The following is a 19,700-nucleotide window of genomic DNA, read 5'->3' as shown; positions in this document are numbered from 1 at the left end:
AGTATTGATAAATATGTCTAAAAGTAAATGGCAGCTTATAAAATAAGAGATAATAAAACTAAAATGACATAATTAGGAAAAAAATGAACTGCATTATTACTCTATGTGGAAAATTATGTTCTAATACAAATGAATGAAATTAACTGTCTCTAGGTTCTCATACTTAATTAAATTTTTTCAGCTCAGGTGATGTTCAGGTAATAAAAGCTTTGCAGCAAAAATGTCCTGAGAGAGTTAAAAGTCCTACTAAAACTATAAATTTAAACTCCAGTTAGGCACATTTCTTAGCTATTTTAAACCTTACTGTGGCTGTAGTAATAGTAGTAGATACTGCCTGTCTGGTATTTTTTGTCTTCAAAACATCTAAGCATTAAATAATTAACTCCCCCAATTTCATAAATGGTAGCAAGCTTAAAGGTGAGCTGCAGGGTAAAAATAAAGCTTGAATCCTGCACAGATTTTTGTGTTGAAAAAGCTTAAAGAAGATTGTGAGAAGCATTCAATGAAAAAGCAAATATTAATGAATCCTCTTAAAATGAATTTCTCCCTTTTAAAATGCTCTTTGTACTTCTCACTGAAGATATACTCTGGCATGCATCTTCCTGTGATATGACTGTTGTGGACCAGAAAGCCCTCTTCTGGATTTGTGATACTGCTTTCTAGGAATTCCTAATTGGGTTTTTTCCAAAGGGTCTCAGAGGGAAAAAAGCCATTTACAAACAGCCTTATGATTTTGTCCAATGACCTCTTCCTCCAAAAAACCTGTTATACCTGGATATTCAATAGACAAATGCACAGAGTTCAGTTTTCAGTTTTACAGTGCAGTTGACAGGTAAGAGCCTTGCTGAAAGCTGCAAAAAGAACTTTGAAGTCCCAGCTTGCCTCTACAAATCTGCAGTCTCCCCAGCTGGAGCCTCTGCTTGGCACAAGGAAGACTTTTTATGCAGCTATAAAATGAAAATGAAACATGACATTTTCATTCTCCCTTAAAAAAATGACACAGTCCTCCTTATTTTTTGTTGCTAAAAACTAAAAGGGAGAAATCATACTGGGTCAACCCAACATGGCTTTTCTGCACCGTTTCTGATTTTCCACCTCTATCTCTTAGCTGAAGAAAAATATTTTTCACTGGGCTCTAGTTAGCTTGGAAATCCCTTCGTCACCTTGATCAACTATGAACCGCTGGCATGTCAACCACTTTTCAGTCAGGAGATATGAGCTTGGTTTGTCTTGCAGATAAGGTAATCTTTCACCTCTGCTTCCCTAGTCACTGTTCATGCACTGAAGCAGTGAGTCTGTTTTCCACATAGATCTTTTTCTGAAAATGATAGCTTGATTTAACTTTTATAAATCAATGGGAAACCTCTCATGTTCTCACTTGCATGAATGTATGTAACTGAGGAAGAAAGAAACACTAGTGGTTTGTGAAACCTAAGGTAAATCCATAGATACTTGTATGGATTAGCTTAACTTTGGGACACTCATTTCTAAAAAATCTTAGCCAAGGTGTGCATATTTTCTTAAAAAGATGTATATTTTCTTTGATATTAATTTAACCTTAGTTTTTTGTTCTGATTATAGAAAGGGCAAAAATGTCACTGTATGATAGAGAAACAAAGGACATTCCTATAAAATTGTTAAAAGTAGGCATTTTTACTGTTAATCTCAAAACAGACATTAACAAGACTCGAGTGATATATCAGAGAAAACTGGACAAGCCTTCCTTCGTGGCTGTTAGCCATGGCTAAATGCTTTTTATCTGAAAACAAGAGCACAGTGTAGGAATAAGCAGTGGGTTTCATGAGCTTGGAAAAACGTCTGTTGCTAGTGTTTGGGAAAGAAAAAAACCCTCCCCAGACAAGCTTCCTTTTTGAAAACGGTCCTTGTAGTAGAGATCTTCTGATAAGCAAAAAATACCCTAATTTCCTATGATTAAGCTTTTATGAATATTTGTACTTGGATGTAGTGTGCTTGACTTTGATCCAAATATTTGTTTGACTCCCAAGGGGAGGACTTTTAAGAAGGATGACCGCTGTTACTTGCCACGATTCCAAAATAACAACGCAGAGCTCTGCTCTTTTAGCATGACCCAGCAGAACCAAGGTCTTTGCAAATACATAGGATAAGGATTTGTAAAACTAGGTTAACATATCACAGAAGTTAGGCTAATATCACAACTGAGATAATCTTGTGGGCAGCAAAGTATGTGCATACATACAGTGCATACATTTGATTTTTATTAGTGTATCTTTAAATGTATCAGTTCCAATGTACCAGTCATCTTCCCACAGCTAAATAAGAGCATAACACAGCAATAAGTACACTGTTACTACTTTTTTTTCCTTAGCTTTGTAAAAAGGTGATTTTCAATGCACTGAAAACATCCTACATAGCTTGGACCTCTTGCTAGATCTGTCAGCAACGAATTGGCCTGCCCAATACCATGACCTGCTTGAGAGAGAATCTGTCCAATATATCTTTCTATTACAGTTACTTTTACACATGTTGCACATCCTTTCTGCTGCATTTCCTAAAGTGATGAAAATGTCTTCTGACTACTCATTTGCACTGCCAACTTCTGAACATTTCTTCTGCAGCAGGGAACAGTCTGATAAAAGATACACCATTTTGCAATAAGCAGTGCATAAAAATAGTGAACTGGAATCAGCACTATTGATCTCTATAGATGAAAGCTTCTAAATAAATGCCTTTAAGTGAAGGGAAAGTTTACTTTCGTGTTTCAGAGACATTCTTTCTAACTACAAACTATGTTCCTACAATAGACATACAAAGTATCCCAAGAACACACAGCATGAAGTCACCAAAGCCTTCATTAGTGCCTTAAATTAGCAAGTACATCATACTACAGCTTTTTGTTATCAAATATATGCTTAGCATACCAGTTTCCCTCCCTCAGCAAGTCACAGTTGTGTTGTACTGCCTGTACACAGCATGAACTCAATAGAAATGTCATTAATATTAAGACAACAACAACAATACATGTACCAGGAGAGTTTCAAACAATTCCAGATCCATTGCAGTTAAAAGAAATGGAAATCTGGGAAGGTGGAAGGAGTAGGCCTCCTCTATTTCAGTGATCTGAATTAACCAGATTAGGACTATGTGAAAAAGAGATTATATGTGTGCAGAAAGCAAGGGAGCATTGAATATCTACACTGTAGGCTGCACCCTTTTGCTTCAGTGCCCACTGGAGAATCTCTGATATGTTTCTGGAAACAGCAACACATCTCACAACCAGCCTCTGCTCTCATCATTGGGGACTGGTGCAACTGAGGCAGGAGGAAGTAAAATATGTGGAGAGTCAGTTTGTGATGATCTTTAAGTAGAACCACTTGGTTATGCATGAAGAGAGCTATAGGCATAGAGACATCCACAATGTCTTCCCTTTAGTCCACATAGGTTGAAAACTGATAGTGATGAGTTTACACAATACTGTAGCTGGTGGATTTACCATTGAGGTCAGCAGTAATTCAGGGATCTCTGCAGTTCACAACATAATGGATCTTTCATTTCCTTTAGGTCCTCATTGCCTGTCCTTGCAGATGAGTTTACCTAAGTCTCCTATTTTCAATGGTTTTGTTTCATTTCAGCAAAATGAAATATTAAAATAGTAAAATATAGTAGAAGCAATACTATCCATTTTAACACAGCAGTTTTCAACTTGTGGTTCACAGCCTACTAATAGGAAATCTGCAACAAGTAAATGAAAGGCAAGCAAATTGCCATGACCCTTCAGTGTGCCGTGTAAGGACTCGCTTTTCCATTGGAAAACATTTAGGAGGAATCAAAAAGAGTTTGAAAAGCTGTAACATAATAATATGTATATCCCTAGACACTTTCTAATGGTTACAGTGTTCCTGCACTTGAGCTAGAGTTGTGCAAAATGCATATTAACCAGTCTTTGCATTGCTTAAGCACCTGCCCTGATTAGAAAAGGCTTTTAAATATTACTTAAAGACCTTACTGCCTTTCTGTTAATGACCTTGAACACATGTGATAGTTGAGTTTTTCCAGTCATAGTTTTAGGGAGAAAATGTCAAGAAAAATAAATTAAAGGGGTTTCCAGGGATTGGTGAGTTTCAGATTTGGAGGAGAAATGGGCATTGCAGGCATGTGAGCATAACAGAAGAGGAGCTGGATAAAGAGGATATAGAGATGTAATTACACAGGATGCTTTGCTTGAGAGAAGACAACAATAAAGATATTTGTCCACTACAGTAGGTATTTCCTTCAAAACCAGAAACAGGTCCTCAGTTCTGGGTGTTATTCAATGAGTTTGAGAGGTGTACTGGCAAAGTACATGTTTTACGCCTGAAAAAGCTGATTTGTAAACAAGAACACAATCCCCTACTGTCTATAGCCGCTGCTGTTGCTGGAACTTTCTGTTGGGACAAAAAAAATCTTTCTTTTTTTGTTAAATCTTTTTTGAAAATTAAGGCTTGTCTGGAGAAAGTGAAATGGAACTTCTCAGTAGCACCCGATGTATGATACTTGATAGCTGGGGGTAGAAACAGGGCACAAACAGGAAAAGAGAAGATCTTCAGAAGAAGAATATTACCTTGGAGCATTAGATTTTACCCCTGTAACTGGCATGAAATTAGAAGTCACAGAAACCAGACCAGAACTGAGCCACAATCTGTATTCCTATGCTATAGGAAATATATGTTATGTTATGATGTTATGTTATGTTATGTTACGTTACGTTACGTTATATTAATTATTTCCCAGATTCAAAATATCAAAACTAAAAAGAAATCAAAACCATGCAGCATTAAATGTTTCTAAAAATGATTATTTGGATGCAAAATATTATATTTCTGTTTATGGAGAGCTCTGCAAATCAAGTTATGCCCTGTTCCTTGAACTGAATAGCTTCTGAATTTGCTCTCAATTACAACCGTGTCACCCTGTAGTGCCATCTTACTGTTTGTAGTTATGGCTGAGGTATGAAACATCAGCATTTACCCTAGCATCTACACCAAACTGACAGAGGGTAGTCCCTGGCTGGACTATCTCTCTGCCTGTGACCATTCTAGCACCGTGAGAGGGGAAACAACTTGCTTTAATAGAGGACTCATTCTGGAAAGGAAGACTGGCCCACAGGATTGATGAACAGGACATCTAACATTTAAGTAGCTAAAGGCAGGTGAGATGAAATCCCCACCTTTGACAGAGTCCTAGCAAGGGAATTTGAAATTTTTGTGAACAAACTGAGGCTCAAAAGCCAAAGGCCAGTCAGCACTGTCACAGTGCTCCAGCTTTTGGGACTGGGTGTGGCTCAGATGGAATTGGTGGGGCTACACCAGTTTAGCTTCTCACCCCTGTATGAAGTTCTTTTGCAATGTGATTGTCATTGCTGCAAAACATGAAAGTAAATCAGCATGTGCAAGAAAAATCTTACTACATTAGCAGTTTTATTTTCTGGGCTTAATACATTTTGCAAGAAGACCTTAATAATTTACCAAGGAACGGCATGTAAGAATCATTCCTCTGTGAAAGTAATGAATCAGTATCTAAGGGGATTCCCTTTCTTTAAAATAAGTTAGAGAAATAAGACACTTACTGTAAACTGTATTTGGCAGCCTCCCATGATATAATCTAAGAAGGAATGCATCTTGTGGATCTGCAAACAAGAAAGCAAGACATTCAAATTATCTGTGTACTGCTAAAACATCAGAGAAAAGCCTGAAAAAAGTAAATTGGAAGGAAGAAAACAACCAGCTGAAAATAAGGTAAAGAAAGAAAGCATTAAATATAGTTTGAGACAGAAACAAATTTGTAAACAGAAAAAATAACAAAATTCTAGAACTATAGAAAGGAAAATTCACATCAAAAGTAGAACCAAGCTCTGCTCCTTCTCAGTGGTAAGTCAGTGGAAATTTTGCTATTGGTTTAGGAGGAACAAGAGCAATTTTTTAGAAATGATGGAAGGATTAGAAGGGAAACACACAAAAGGCCAGTTGGCAAGCCTGTAGGTGTAATAGTTTAGTACCACCAACTGCACTGCACAACAGCAGGAATAGGGCAAGAGAAATGAAAGAGAGTTGGGGACAGTCAGCTTACTTTTGGGATTCAAGTCCTTGTCTTTACTTTTTGTAGTGGATCAGTTTCCATTGCTATTTGACAGGCAGTTCCACTTTGCTGTCTATGTTTCCAAACACCATTAAAATATATCACTGAGAGCTTAGTAAAGAAACAGCCAAAGAGCAAAACATGTATTTACCTTGCACTGGTTAAGGATGACGATGCCTGAGTTCTTGTAATTCTTCTTCTTTGCTTTGTACTTGGGGTTAATGCATTCCCATTGTACCTGTGAAAAATAGCAGTCACTGCTTGAAGGAAAATTTATGTACAAATTGAATAATTAGCAAAAATGGTACCATCTGATTTCCACAGTTGACTAAATTCTATCAAACAATGGTGCACGCAGAAGAGAAAATGAAAACCGTTAACTATGCAGAGGATGATCTTAATCGAAAAAGGCCCAGGGCAAACATCTGTCTTCAAACATATACATGTGGAAGCAGCACTAAAGGAGATATCCAGATTGGTGTGTTGTCGTCTTCCAATCTTGTAGGTTCAGGTGTTACATAAGCAAGATTGAGGATCTTTGGAGATCATTTAAGAAGGGTAAAAAAGACGGAACTTAATACAAATGAAAATACTGGAAGGAGCAACCTGATGCATTTTATTACCTACAAAACTGCCTACACAGTAACACTGGTGTATTGTATTAAACTCATGACTGGAGAAATTCTGATCAGGGATCATGTCACTCTCTCTTGAAAGAGAGCAATAGTTCCTCCTTTAAGTCTGACAGTAAAATAAAAAGTTAAAAAAAATCACTAAAAAGTGCACAAAGATGCAGTTAACTAATTACTGATATATTTGAAAATTATCCCTAAGAATATATTAAAAACTTTTTTTGAAAATGTTCTGATTAGTTTTATTTACAAATAGTCAATTTTACAGCAAAAGAATCCTACCTTGTTACTGAAATACAATCTCTTGTTCCCATCATAACATCTCTCAGAGTCTTACTTCCATTTCAAATGTTCCGCCCTCCTCTGGTTTCACGCAGATTGATAAGGCCAAGCTTTTAGACCCTGACCTCTAACGTCTACAATATTATTCATGCCTATTACTGCAGGAGTAAAATATACGTTTGTACGTGCAAGTACCTATTGGCATTTGTAAATCCAGATTTGTATCTTTAATGTGTTATTAAATATGGTTAAGAACATTACTATCTTCTTTCAGAGAGGTGTTTTCAAGTGCTGGGAGAAAACGTGATGTTGGGTAACATAAATAATATATCTCCAAAGGGAACCAGGATGACCTGTTATCTAAAAGTCCCTATTATGACATTTTGAAATGAAACATGCCTGTCTCAAGTGTTACAATATTTTGCCTATAGTGAAGACCTTCATAAGTGTTACATAAATGTCTGTAGTGAAGACGTTCATACAGGATCTGTCTGAGCAAAGTGTTTGAGCACATAAAACTATTTTAACTTATGAGCAGCCCAGTGATTTCATCAAGCTTCAAACCATTGCCTAACAGCAATTATTTGGCTGTCTCTGAAGTATTTCAAACTTAGAGCTTCTGTCAAATGTCAAAAAAGGAAGGCAAAGCATATGGCTTTGGAGCAATATGAGACCTTTTCTGCACAGGGGAGGAGGAGTATTTTCATCACTGTATTACTGGAAACAGATGACAGAGTGAAGAATGGGAAAAGACAAAAAAATGTTCCAACTGCAGGAAGCACATCTGCTTGCTCTCCCAGTTAAGCCTACAGCTCAATTATTTGTCTTGTGAAATGAATTTTCCAACTGAGAAGACAGGCAGACACAGGCCCAACTGTTCAGGGGAAATCCTCCATAAACATTTTTTCTCTACTCAAGAGAAGCAGTCAGGCTTAAGAAATAAAAGCCTTTCTCTCCAAGTAAAGAGAGTGCTCTGTGACACAATGCTAGAGTGCAATAAGCTCATATTTGGGAACAAAATCTGACAGCAAGGCAAAAGCACTGCCCACTCGCATCTTAATACATTACTGCCTGGCAAAATGGTTTAGCATACAGTTGTCTCCAAAGTTACTGGGAGCATTCCTACAGAGAAAATGTGCTGTATGTATATTATAAAGAAACTGTAAGATATCAAATAGAGAGAAAAAATAGGAGTTAGGATTTGTGTTCCTTCCTTTGACACTGAACTATACTGGAGAGACCTCATTGCTTTCCCCTAAATGTCCAAGGTGCCCTTTCTTAATTTTATCGTCTTCAAACATGAACACTTTTCAATGTGCATGTTTAAACAAGGCCTGACCTATATGAACCCTTACACTATGCACATAATTCCTCTCCTCAGGAAAAGTATTCTTTAAGCCTGATAAACATTATATTCATGTAATCGGTTTCTGGTATATAAGGACCAAAGCAGCATAAAAGACTACTCCAGGGGAGAAAAATCTGTGCCTGTGGCCAGCCTCTCAGCTTTTCTGTACTAACTGTAAAATGCAACTAGGAATGTTCACCTACCTTTGCAATGCATTTTGAGATGTACAGATAACAATTGTCAGCAACTATCTAAAGGTCATTAAAATATTCTATGTGCAAGTCACTAACATGTCATTCGCTCATGTGGATAATAAAGCAAAGGAAAGAACTGAGTAGCAAATTCCCAGAAAGTAGGAAAACAGAAAGAAAAAAAAGCAAGCAAGAGAGAGAAAGAGAAAGAGAAAGAGAAAGAGAAAGAGAAAGAAAGAGAAAGAGAAAGAGAAAGAGAAAGAGAAAGAGAAAGAGAAAGAGAAAGAGAAAGAGAAAGAGAAAGAGAAAGAGAAAGAGGAAGAGAGGAAGGAAGGAAGGAAGGAAGGAAGGAAGGAAGGAAGGAAGGAAGGAAGGAAGGAAGGAAGGAAGGAAGGAAGGAAGGAAGGAAGGAAGGAAGGAAGGAAGGAAGGAAGGAAAGAAAGAAAGAAAGAAAGAAAGAAAGAAAGAAAGAAAGAAAGAAAGAAAGAAAGAAAGAAAGAAAGAAAGAAAGAAAGAAAGAAAGAAAGAAAGAAAGAAAGAAAGAAAGAAAGAAAGAAAGAAAACAATTTTACATCCATTAAATCTGTTGATGAGATAGCATAAAGAAGGGAAGAGAATAGTAGAGGAGGAAGAAGACATTTCCCAATTCATAGGCTTAAAAAAAAAAGACTGTTTTACAAAAAACTCTTAATCTTCGCTTACCCACCAAGATCCACCTTGGCAATTCCCACAGTTTGAGCTGAAGATGTGACAAGCATAACTTGAAGGAAATTCCCTATACAGGCCTTGTCATATCTCCACCTCTCCTAAAGGGAACAGAGTTCAGAATACAGCTCTATGCAGATAAGTAATAATGAGAAACAATTTTCAAATATTTTGCTTGTGCTGTGAGGCCAACCTCACTTTTCAGTCTGTTCCTACATTCCCAGTATTGACTTGGTATCTGTTTTTTATTGATTAATTTTTGTCTCTTAAATTAACGTTTCAGTTGAGCAGAAAATAATGCAAGAGTCTGCAACCTGACACTAATAGTAAACATTGTGAAGTCTGAATTCATTCTCAAAGTCACTTAACATTTCTTCCGAATGCCTGGCAGCTCAGGGCTTTGCAAACTCTTTCCTTGTCAAACAACAGCGTGAATCTGAAGCAGAAAGCAATCTGTTTTTCATAGAATCACAGAATGGTTTGGGTTGGAAGGGACCTTAAAGACCATCTAGTTCCAACCCCCCTGCCATGGGCAGGGACACCTGCCACTAGACCAGGTTCCTCAAAGCTCTGTCCAACCTGGCCTTGAACACTGCCAGGGAGGGGGCAGACACAGCTTCTCTGGGCAACCTGTTCCAGCATCTCACCACCCTTCACGGTAAAGAATTTCTTCCTTTAATCTAAATCTACCCTCTTTCAGTTTAAAACCATTACCCCTCATCCTATCCCTACACGCCCTGATAGAGTCCCTCCCCATCTTACCTGTAGGCCCCCATTAAGTACTGGTAGGCCACTATAAGGTCTCCCTGGAGCCTTCTCTTCTCCAGGCTGAACAACCTCAACTCTTTCAGCCTGTCCTCACAGGGAGGTGCTCCAGCCACTATGTATGTGATATAGTTTAAACCATATTCTGTTAATTGAACATAAGTACTGTTGCAAATGTTGGTAATGAATGGGTGTTCATAGCAGACTATACTGCTTTGGTGTTTCTTTTACACCCTGAAATTTAAACCACTGTGTGGAAAATTTCTGAATGTAAAACATCTTCAATGAAAGTCAACAAACTACTGCTGACACTTGGAAGGTCATAATCCTCTCGTAATAAGGAGACACAGATCCTTCAATGAGAGATATTAACTCTCTGCAGTGAAGGATGCTGCCTTCCCAAACATCCTTACCCCTTTTCTTACCAAACCTTCAGAAGAGAAGAGCAAATGATGCAACCACCCATGCCACACACCAGCAAAGGGAAATGGAGGTGACTAAATGCAGGCAACTATTGTAGAACTAAAAGTTTGGATGGTATGTGGCTACCAATAGCACAAGCTATTCAGAGAAAGAAATTAAGGTGTCAGGAGAGTTTCATGTACCCTAAGGCAAGAGAAATCATGATACAGAGCAATTGCTTTCTCTGGGACACCGACTGCACATCAGGACATGAGGTAATCCTGTGAGGAAAGGGCTAGAGAGCTATGGCTTGTCATTAGCATGTTCTCTTGCCTCCCCTGCAATTATTTTGTTTCTCTCTTGTTTCTTCATGTACAGCTGCTGCAACAAATTGCATAGTTTGTAAATGACAAAGGAGGTATCACGGTCTAATGGACAGGGCAAAAAAATGCAATCGATATCAGGCAGCATTATATCCTGCATTATCTCTTTCTGATGCCTCAAGAAAAGCTAGTCACTTTTAAGCGAACTGCATCTCCTCCTACCTAAAAGGCTAGTTTATTCCTGCTGTCCCTTTAGGCCAGAGGACAGGATGGGTTTTTTTTCCTCCTGTTCCAGAAAGACATCCGCCATGGAAGAAGAAACCTCACTATCAGAGGTTTCCTCTGGAAACTTGCACCTGGAGAATGAAGTGAAAATCAAAGCATTTCTTGTTTCCTCAGTCAAGGCCCCCCAGCCTCACCCACACTCCTGAGGTTGCACCACTGGCTGCCTAATCACATGGATGTGGCAGGTGCCTGATATGGCTTCACCCTGCTCTGAAGCCTCTGTTGCCCTCTCTGGGGTCAGCAGCAACTGCTGATGTTGCAGACAGTTCTGGATGAACTTGATTGTCTCCTGATAAAGCTAGGCATGGAATTATCCATTGCTGTCAACAAACTCCTTGGCCCATTACCAAAGGCTTAAACGTCTCCTGCATGCACAGTTATCTGAAAAGCTACTTGATGCAAAGGCCCTGAGCGAGTGTCATAGTCAGATACCTGGGCAAATGGGGGAACTGTGTTGGGTTTGTGTGCGTGACCGGTTTTTGGTAACAGGGGAGGGGGCTACAGAGGTGGCTCCTGTGAGAAGCTTCTCAAAGCTTCCCAGCTCCAAGTCAGACCCACCTCTGGCCAAGGCTGAGCCAATTAGCAATGGTGGTTGTGCCTCTGTGATAACACATTTAAGAAGGAGAACCTAGGAGAAGGAGGGTTGTGAGGGAGATACCTATGCAGACACTGAGGTGAGTGGAAGAGAGGAGGGGGTGGGGAGGTGCACTGGAGCAGAGACCCCCCCCGCAGCCCATGGTGAGAGGGCAGCCTGTGCCCCTGAAGCCCATGGAGGTCATCGGTGGAGCAGATGCTGACCTGCAGCCCGTCAGGACCCCACACAAGAGCAGAGATGGCTGTGCCTGAAGAAGGCCATAAACCTGAGGGAAGCCCCTGCTGTTGTAGTTTGTTGCTGGGAGGACGGCAGCCTGTGGGAGGGACCCATGTGGAGCAGTTTGTGAAGAGTTGCAGCCCTTGGGAAGGACTCATGTCGGAGGAAGTTCATGGAGGACTGTGTCCCGTGAGAGGGACCCCATGCTGGAGCAGGGGAAGAGCGCAAGGAGTCCTCCCTCCAAGGAGGAAGAAGCAGCAGAAACAACAGTGATGAACTGACTGCAACCCCTATTCCCTGGCCCCCTGCACCACTGAGGAGAGGAGGTAGAGAAATCAGGAGCAAAGCTGAGCCTGTGAAGAAAGGGAGGGGTGGGGGGAAGGTGTTTTTAAGATGTGGTTGTGTTTCTCACTGTCTTACTCTGTTTGATTGGTAAATTAAGTGGTGGTGATGGAGTTTAAATTAAATTGATGTTCTTTTTCTTCCCCAATCGAGTCTGCCTTTTGCCTGTAACCATAATTGGTGAGTCATCCCTCCCTGTCCTTGTCTCAATCCCTGAGCCTTTTGTTGTAGTTTCTCCTCCCCATCCCTGATGGGGAAGGAGTGAGCAAGTGGCTGCGTGGTGCTCCGTTGCCATCTGGGCTCAAATCACTACAGGAACCCAACTCAGATCCCCTCAGGACACCATCTAATCTTTTGCACCTCTGCAGCCCTCCTCAGCCCCCTAATAACATCCTGAACTTGTGGGAATATCAGTGGAGATTGTAAGTACAGCAGGGTTTCTTCCTTCCCTTTCCTTTTGTGTGTGTGCATATACACACGTGTCCATTTTTATGTAATACAGGAACAGATTTTTCCCTTACATAACTCCCGTGCTGCATGGGGATCCAGGTGGTTTATGTTTCTATGACTTTTTTTCTCCCAAATCCCTCTGGCTTTTTTGCCTCCATTTAAAAAAAAAAAAAAAAAAAAAAAAAAGAAGTGACTTTTTTCTCATTAGTAGAGGATTTCTTCTTTCAACTATGAAAAGCTTTAAGAGTCTTTAAATTTTTATCAAGCTTTTCTGCTCTCGTTTTAAAATGTTTGATAGATTAATATTAGAACACCTTGTAAAACCACCACTGTACGCACATATTAAAAATATATATTATACATATATTTGGAACAAATCCTAAGCATACAATAAGGTCAAAGTATTTACTAATATTTCACTAAAAAAAAAAGTCACAAATAGGGATGGACTTGTTCTTACTGTGTTTTCTTGTGTCAAGATTATGGTGAGGAGTATGTGATGAATTTTGGAAAGGTGGAGAATTTAAAATAGAAGGTTTAGAAATGCCTGCTTCGGATGTGTGTTTGAACAACAGGATGTCTGTGCCATTTTTTTATTGGTGGTGAGTATGAAAACAGGCAAGGTGTCAGACTATAACAGTCTGTGACAACAAGGTAATTATTATGGAACAGAAACACACATCAAGCTATTATCCTGAGGTTATTCATGACCAGGAAGTCTTCTTAAACAGCACAAATTAATTTCATCTGTACCACCTAGCAAAGACCAACAAGCTTTCCCAGAATTCAGTCCTTTCTGTCATGGAGAAGCAACTGTCACTCTGAGAAAGTCATAATTCAACACTTGTGAATCTCGCCCAAGACCTGCCACATTTAGAAAAAAAATTCATAAACTACTCATGCCATTCCTGATCAAAACATGTGATCAATCATTCAGATAAGGAATCTTCTCTCCTTCCTTCCCACACTACTGGTTCAACCACTAGCAAGCTGACAGTGCTAGATTTACAACATTTATCTAAATGATGCCTGGTCTCGAACACAATTTCCCAAGATATTTCAGTGGAGGAAAGACAACTGTAAGCTCTTTGGATCAGAGGCTGACACTTAAACCTTGGGACAATCAGTACCCAGACCAGAGTGGGGATGGAATTGAAACAATCTTAGAAGCACCATTACCTCCTGTAAGTAGGTGACACCTATCCTTTCTGACCATCTCAATTGGTTCTGTAGCAGTTGATAGAAGTATCTTGTAGCCAGGAGGGGGAGGTTGAAGAATGGGTCAGAATATTCTGTGCTTTCCGGAGGACAAACTATGTACAATTAAAAGGCAACTTCAAGATCCTTGCCAACTCCTCCAAGAGATAGAGTGAGCTGATGAAATGGTGAGAAGTACTAGCAGTTCACAGATGACACACAGTTCTTCCTGCTCCCCAGCACAAACTATGTTACTCCCACTCTTGTTGCTTAATGCATTTATGATAACTTGTGGAGCTGATACCAACTAATAGAGATGTTACCAATGGGCAGAGAGGGAGAACTATACCATTGGTGTAGCCTCCTTTAAACTGTACAAATTGGTAGCTGATGCTTAAGGAGAGTTCCTGGATCCCCTGTCAATGATGAATGTTCCCTCTTATTCTCTCCAGTTGTCTGGGAGAGTGAAAAACCCTGGTTGACAATCACTAGGGTGTTTATCTTTTAATTATCTTTTGACAGAACTATAGCAATGTACTGTAGCTGGCCATAAAATCTACTGCACAAAAGAAAATATAACCAGAATAAGAAGTTTTACTGTGTCTCCTCAGCAACTCAAACAGGGATGTCAGACCTGAGTTCTGCTCTTTACATGGGTTCCACAGCATCTGAGGTGAAATTCCACATTTTGGTTCTCATCTTTGACACTCACTGTTGTGAAGAATGCTTAATGCCATGGGCTGAAGGATGTAACTGGTAGTTTTATTCCCTGAGTGAAAGGACTACTACATGGAAAACAGAACATTTTCTGGTCTGAGGCTATGAAAAAGTCTCTTCTAGGAAAAAAAGACTACATCTGACCTACTCATCTCCTCACCCCCATATAATTACATTTCTCTGATGTGGCCTTCCTTATTAGAAATACCTACCAACACATCCACTTGAAGTCAAAACACCTTCCTTGGTTTACTAAACCCCCTTTATTCAAAGTAAACATTCCATTCATTGCACATGCTTTTTCTCTGGGGAGAATAAAACTAAATAAAAAACTGACAAATGCTAATCACATTACTTAATGTTGCACAAAGGATGTTGACATAAAACTATGCACTAAGATGTATTTATGGAGTCCACAGCTAATGGCATATATTGCCTTTAGCAGCAATAGTTATTTCTGGAGAACAGAGAAAAAGAAGATAGGATGAAGGAGGGAGGGAGGGACAGAGGGAGAGAGAAAGAGAGAAAGGGAAAGGGAAATTGCTCTCTGGCCCCAGCCAAGTGACAGTGACATGGTGTCCCACACAACCAACCTCTCCCGTACAACATGTGATCACAATACTTCTTCTATAATAACTATATTGTTCATACCAGGAACTGCTCAAACTCCTTGCTGCTTGCTCTTGCCTATTATGCTATTAGTGCTCATTGAAGCCTGTTTTCATCAGGTGCAAAAGCCATCTAGCATGTGCATGTATATTTTTTGGGCAATATTTATTAGCCACTGAAATGACTATTACCTACTATCTTAACCATTAATCTTGTTTTGTTCTAAAGTAGACTACAAAACAAGGATTAGAAAAGAGGAGGAGGGAGAAGGACTGATTCTCACATTGGTGGCAATTGTGTCCCATGAGAACTGGCTATAACAACAGCATCGAGTTTTGCAGGTGTAAGGCCACAGAATAAATGCACAGTAACAACAGAATGAGAGTAACAAGGAAGAAATAATGCCACAACACCTTAGGGGTGTGGAGGAGAAAATCTGCACTTTTGCTGTGGAAAGCAGATTGCAATGTTACAAGTGAAAGGCATCCTGCCAAATGGCAAATGGCAGGCCCTTAGCAAGACAAAGGTTCAGGCACTTAAAGCATTGTGCAACATTAAAACAGGCACTCTGATACTGCTGTGTCAACCTAGAACAAGAATTGACAAATGCCTATACTAACTTCTTAGGCCTCTGGAAGAGTAACCACCCTTTTCACTAGCTGAGGATGAAAAGAGCACACTGTTTCTCCATCATAATAAAGAATATATAGTTTATCCTTCACAGCCATTCCTGGCACTCTGAACTGCAAGTTTTTTGTCTTGGCCAACAAGCTGTCTGTTTGGGAAGGACTGTGATGCTCTTTTGAAGACATTTACATTGGAAATACACACCCTTTAACACTCTCAAACAGTCCCTTCCCAGGCACAGCCATCTGTGTACAAAATTGGAGTGTTGTTACATCACTGTCCTTGTTAACTTTATTCACTCTGGAATCTATTTACCTTTTTAGGTAGGTTTTATTTCCACTTACATTCAGTTTGCTTTAAGTTTTGATCCTCTGACTTAATTTGAGAGAACAAAAAAGGGTTCCATTTACACTCAGGTTCTGTTCAGAAGTTATTTATAATGGGTTAGTATATGACTGATACAGATCAAAAGTATTTTACATACATGAGCAACGTTTGCTAAACTCTAGGTTGTTCTAAGACCATCAAACAAAAATATCTAGAAGAATCTTAAAAACTTCTTGACCTATGGAATAGCCTGACTGTTTACCCTTTATTAAACAACTTTGAATCTGTTAGCTTTCTATTAACACATTATAAACAGAACTTTATATAAAGCCCAAATAAAGCTTATTAGGCATTTGTGTTTGGTTTTGAGATACCATGAAGCAGTGAATACAAATTATCAGCAGATTAGAAAGTCAACATTTTTAACTCCCCTGCAGAGAATTTATCAAAACTAACACCTTCAGGAATAAGTAATAATAGGAAATGACAATTTCTGGAATTAGATATGCCAAATCATTTATCATAGTCAATAATTACCATCAACTTCAATTTGAAAAGATTGGGCTGACATAAAGAAGTGAAATTATTAATAAGCTAAAAATTTCATTCTCCCTTAGGACTGTAATTTATGAGATATTTAGGAAACTGATTAGTTTCATCATGATGGGTTCAAGTTAGAGCTGGCAGCAACGAATGCAGCACATGAGAAACTGGGAAAGACAGGGAATGACCCCCAATAAAGGCCCTTAGGCCACTAGGCAAATGCTTTGAGTACCCAGACTGTACATCTACTTTGCCATAACAGCACAGCACCTCATAGAAACCATGTGCTTGGGCTCAGAGGAAATAAATCTTAGCAGAAAGAAATGCCTGTAGAATGTTAACTAGTAAAAGACCCTAAGTATTTCAGGCATGCAAATACAGGAAAGGTTGATTTTTGCATTTTCAGATTATCATATCCAAGTAACAGTAAAACCTATGGGAGAGATCAACACGGCAACTAACTTCAGAAAGACAATGAGGCAATGTCACTTGCTTTATTACAGGATTGCCTAAGGAACACTGCTGTACAAAGCTTACATATTGAGATTACTTGGGTGGTTTCCACTTACCTGTCTTCCTTCCATAGCTCCTCGCATTTCCTTGAAAGTAGAGCTAAATTCTCCGATGAAGTCATGCTTTCCGTTGGAATCCCAGTCCCAAACTATGCACTGAGGAGGCAAAGGGGAAAAGAAGAAAAGAGCACATTTTTCTTCAGATAGAAAAAAGGTTTTATTGAAAAATACTACAGGAGAAATTATGATATGCATTGGGTGGAGTGTTTTGTCTAGAAGGAAATCACAAGACATATTAAAAACATATTCTTGTCCAGATCAAAATGAAATGACAAGTGGAATCTCAACACAGCTTGCTACTGACAGCTGTGTGTTATGGAGTTGGCCGATGAAAGGAAGTTCATGTATTTCAGAAACAAAGGATTCCTTGACTCCATCTTTTTGTTAGGTGTAAAAATACAGGATTATGTGTATTTGCATGCTTATGGTCAAATGGTGTCCTGAATTAAGCATAACTTACCTCATTAAAAGTGATTTACAAATATAAATTATTATTCAAAACACTAGGTGCCATGGGCAAACATTACCATTCTCTTTTTTACAGTCAGTGAAGGTGAGACAATAGTTACAGAGATCATTTTCTGAAATGGCTTTGAATTTATACATGTCAGTGTGTGGTGCCCCTAGCTTGGCTGTTTTCCACTGTTGTTCAATGGTGACTATTCAAACCAAACCTCACTGGTAGTCATTCCTAAATTCGTGCATAAACATGAATTTCTAAATGAGTTTGAGCTGTGAGAATTTTGTTTTACAGACATAGCTAAATACAATTCAGCTAGCCAAGACTGAAGCACATAGAAATAACTACATGCTTTGCTAAATATTAATTTTAAAACGGGCCCAAAGACAACAAATAGACTTAGAATTTTAAAGAACAAAATCCCAAATTCAGCCTCATGGTCTCCCTAGATACAGCTCGCATACATTGACAGAATCAGGAGGTCTTTATTGAAAATGTGGCAGAATCACGAGGTCTTTATTGAAAATGTCCTGCTACAAATACCTCTTTCTAATTTTTTTTTAAAGCAGAAATGCCTCAAAGCCATGTGCACTGTCACATGAGGAATGCACTGACATTTGGCTCTCAGATGGCTTTGAGGATAGCTTTGACTCCCTTCTGAGGGCCAGAGTCTTCTAGGTCTGTGCATGGGTGTGGGGTGAGGACTGGACTGATAGAAGTAGTAGTGGAGCTTCCTGCTGAGAAAGGCAGGAATGAAACATAACTGGGGGTGGTAGGGCAGCAATAGTGGGGTACCAGGCTTAACAACAGTGGGTTTTATTAAGCCACTTTGTCTCAACGAGGCTCAGTGCTTTTAACCCACGACTGGTGGTGTGACAACATGAGAGGAAGAGTGAGGTTTGCTCCTCAGGGAGTTCTCAAGCCATTTGAAGTTTCCTTGGTCCAAAGGGGCACTTTGAATTCACACAGAGGAAACTGAAATCACTGGATCTCAACTGGATCTTGAGTGTTAAATATTTCCAGAAAAGCATTTTATTGAAACAGACAGAATTTAATAGCTTCTTCCACTCAAATGTTTGTCCATGTGAGGTCCATTGACTTGAAGCTTAGGTAAGAAAATATTTGATCTCTACATCTAAGCCAGTTACCTGAATTTATTATGCTGTTAAGTGCCCAGACACCTTATTTGCCTTTCTAGAAGCAACACATACTTCATACCCTGGACTCCTCCACAGAGTATACCACCACCCACGTTATCATTTAGGTCGCTTTTTTTTTTATAATGACTCTAGCTTTCTTTTGAACTTTCAATGCTGTTCCACTTAGCCCCAGGAAGAGATTTGGTTCAGTGCAAGGGGAATTTCTCTGATCCATATAGAAGATGTGCAGTAGAGGTACAAAGGACTGCCCATAGGGAAAGAGTACAAGCATATCTCTTATTGCTACAGATGTTAATCAGTTGAAACTGTCCACTGGTCAGGCAAAGACCTGATTCTGTTACTTTTCCATCCTATCACCTGCAATTTTGTTTATTTTTTTTTTATGCAGGGATCTCCAGATCAAAAGTGAGTGTATTTTGCTTCAAGATTTGGAAATCCTTTTTAGCAGATTTGACACCGGGGGGGTGGGGGTGTGTGTGTGTGAGTGAAGGGTAGAAGGAAAGGGAGGGGAGTTCATCTGTGTGCTTGCTTATAGACTAAATTTTATACAATAGTAATCAAATGAGTGTGGGTTTCTGGTTCTGATAGTGGTAGTGTGGGACAAAACTAGACACAGTATTTTCATTACTAACAGCCCTGGAGAATTCTTTATGATGAAATTTTCACTAGTAATCACTCTATGCTTATTATCAACTGCAATTTTTAGATGAGCTGGTAACAAAAAAAATCCAAGAAAAAAAATTAATTTACAAAAAAACCTGAAACCATTTTTGTTTCATGGAGCTTGAACCAACTTCATTTTCTTTTTCTGTGAAATTTCTTGTTAATATAAATTAGTCAATTTTTATTGAAATTACTT

The 19,700-nt window shown here is 39.1% G+C and overlaps 1 protein-coding gene across 6 annotated transcripts in view; it reads right to left on the bottom strand.

The window, feature by feature from the left end:
- CPNE4 (copine 4) overlaps positions 1-19,700 on the bottom strand; it is a 249,363-nt gene that overhangs the window by 39,646 nt on the left and 190,017 nt on the right. For all 6 annotated transcript variants that reach the window (XM_074860139.1, XM_074860167.1, XM_074860148.1 and 3 more), the window contains 3 exons: positions 17,219-17,317; positions 6,245-6,331; positions 5,585-5,644 (listed from right to left, as the gene is read on the bottom strand). In XM_074860139.1, the coding sequence (XP_074716240.1) occupies positions 5,585-5,644; positions 6,245-6,331; positions 17,219-17,317 (246 nt within the window). The remainder of the gene's footprint in view (positions 1-5,584; positions 5,645-6,244; positions 6,332-17,218; positions 17,318-19,700) is intronic.

Source organism: Strix uralensis, chromosome 1 (assembly GCF_047716275.1).
Source record: "Strix uralensis isolate ZFMK-TIS-50842 chromosome 1, bStrUra1, whole genome shotgun sequence".
In the NCBI taxonomy this organism is placed as follows: domain Eukaryota; kingdom Metazoa; phylum Chordata; class Aves; order Strigiformes; family Strigidae; genus Strix; species Strix uralensis.
This window is presented reverse-complemented; position numbering and strand designations above follow the sequence as displayed.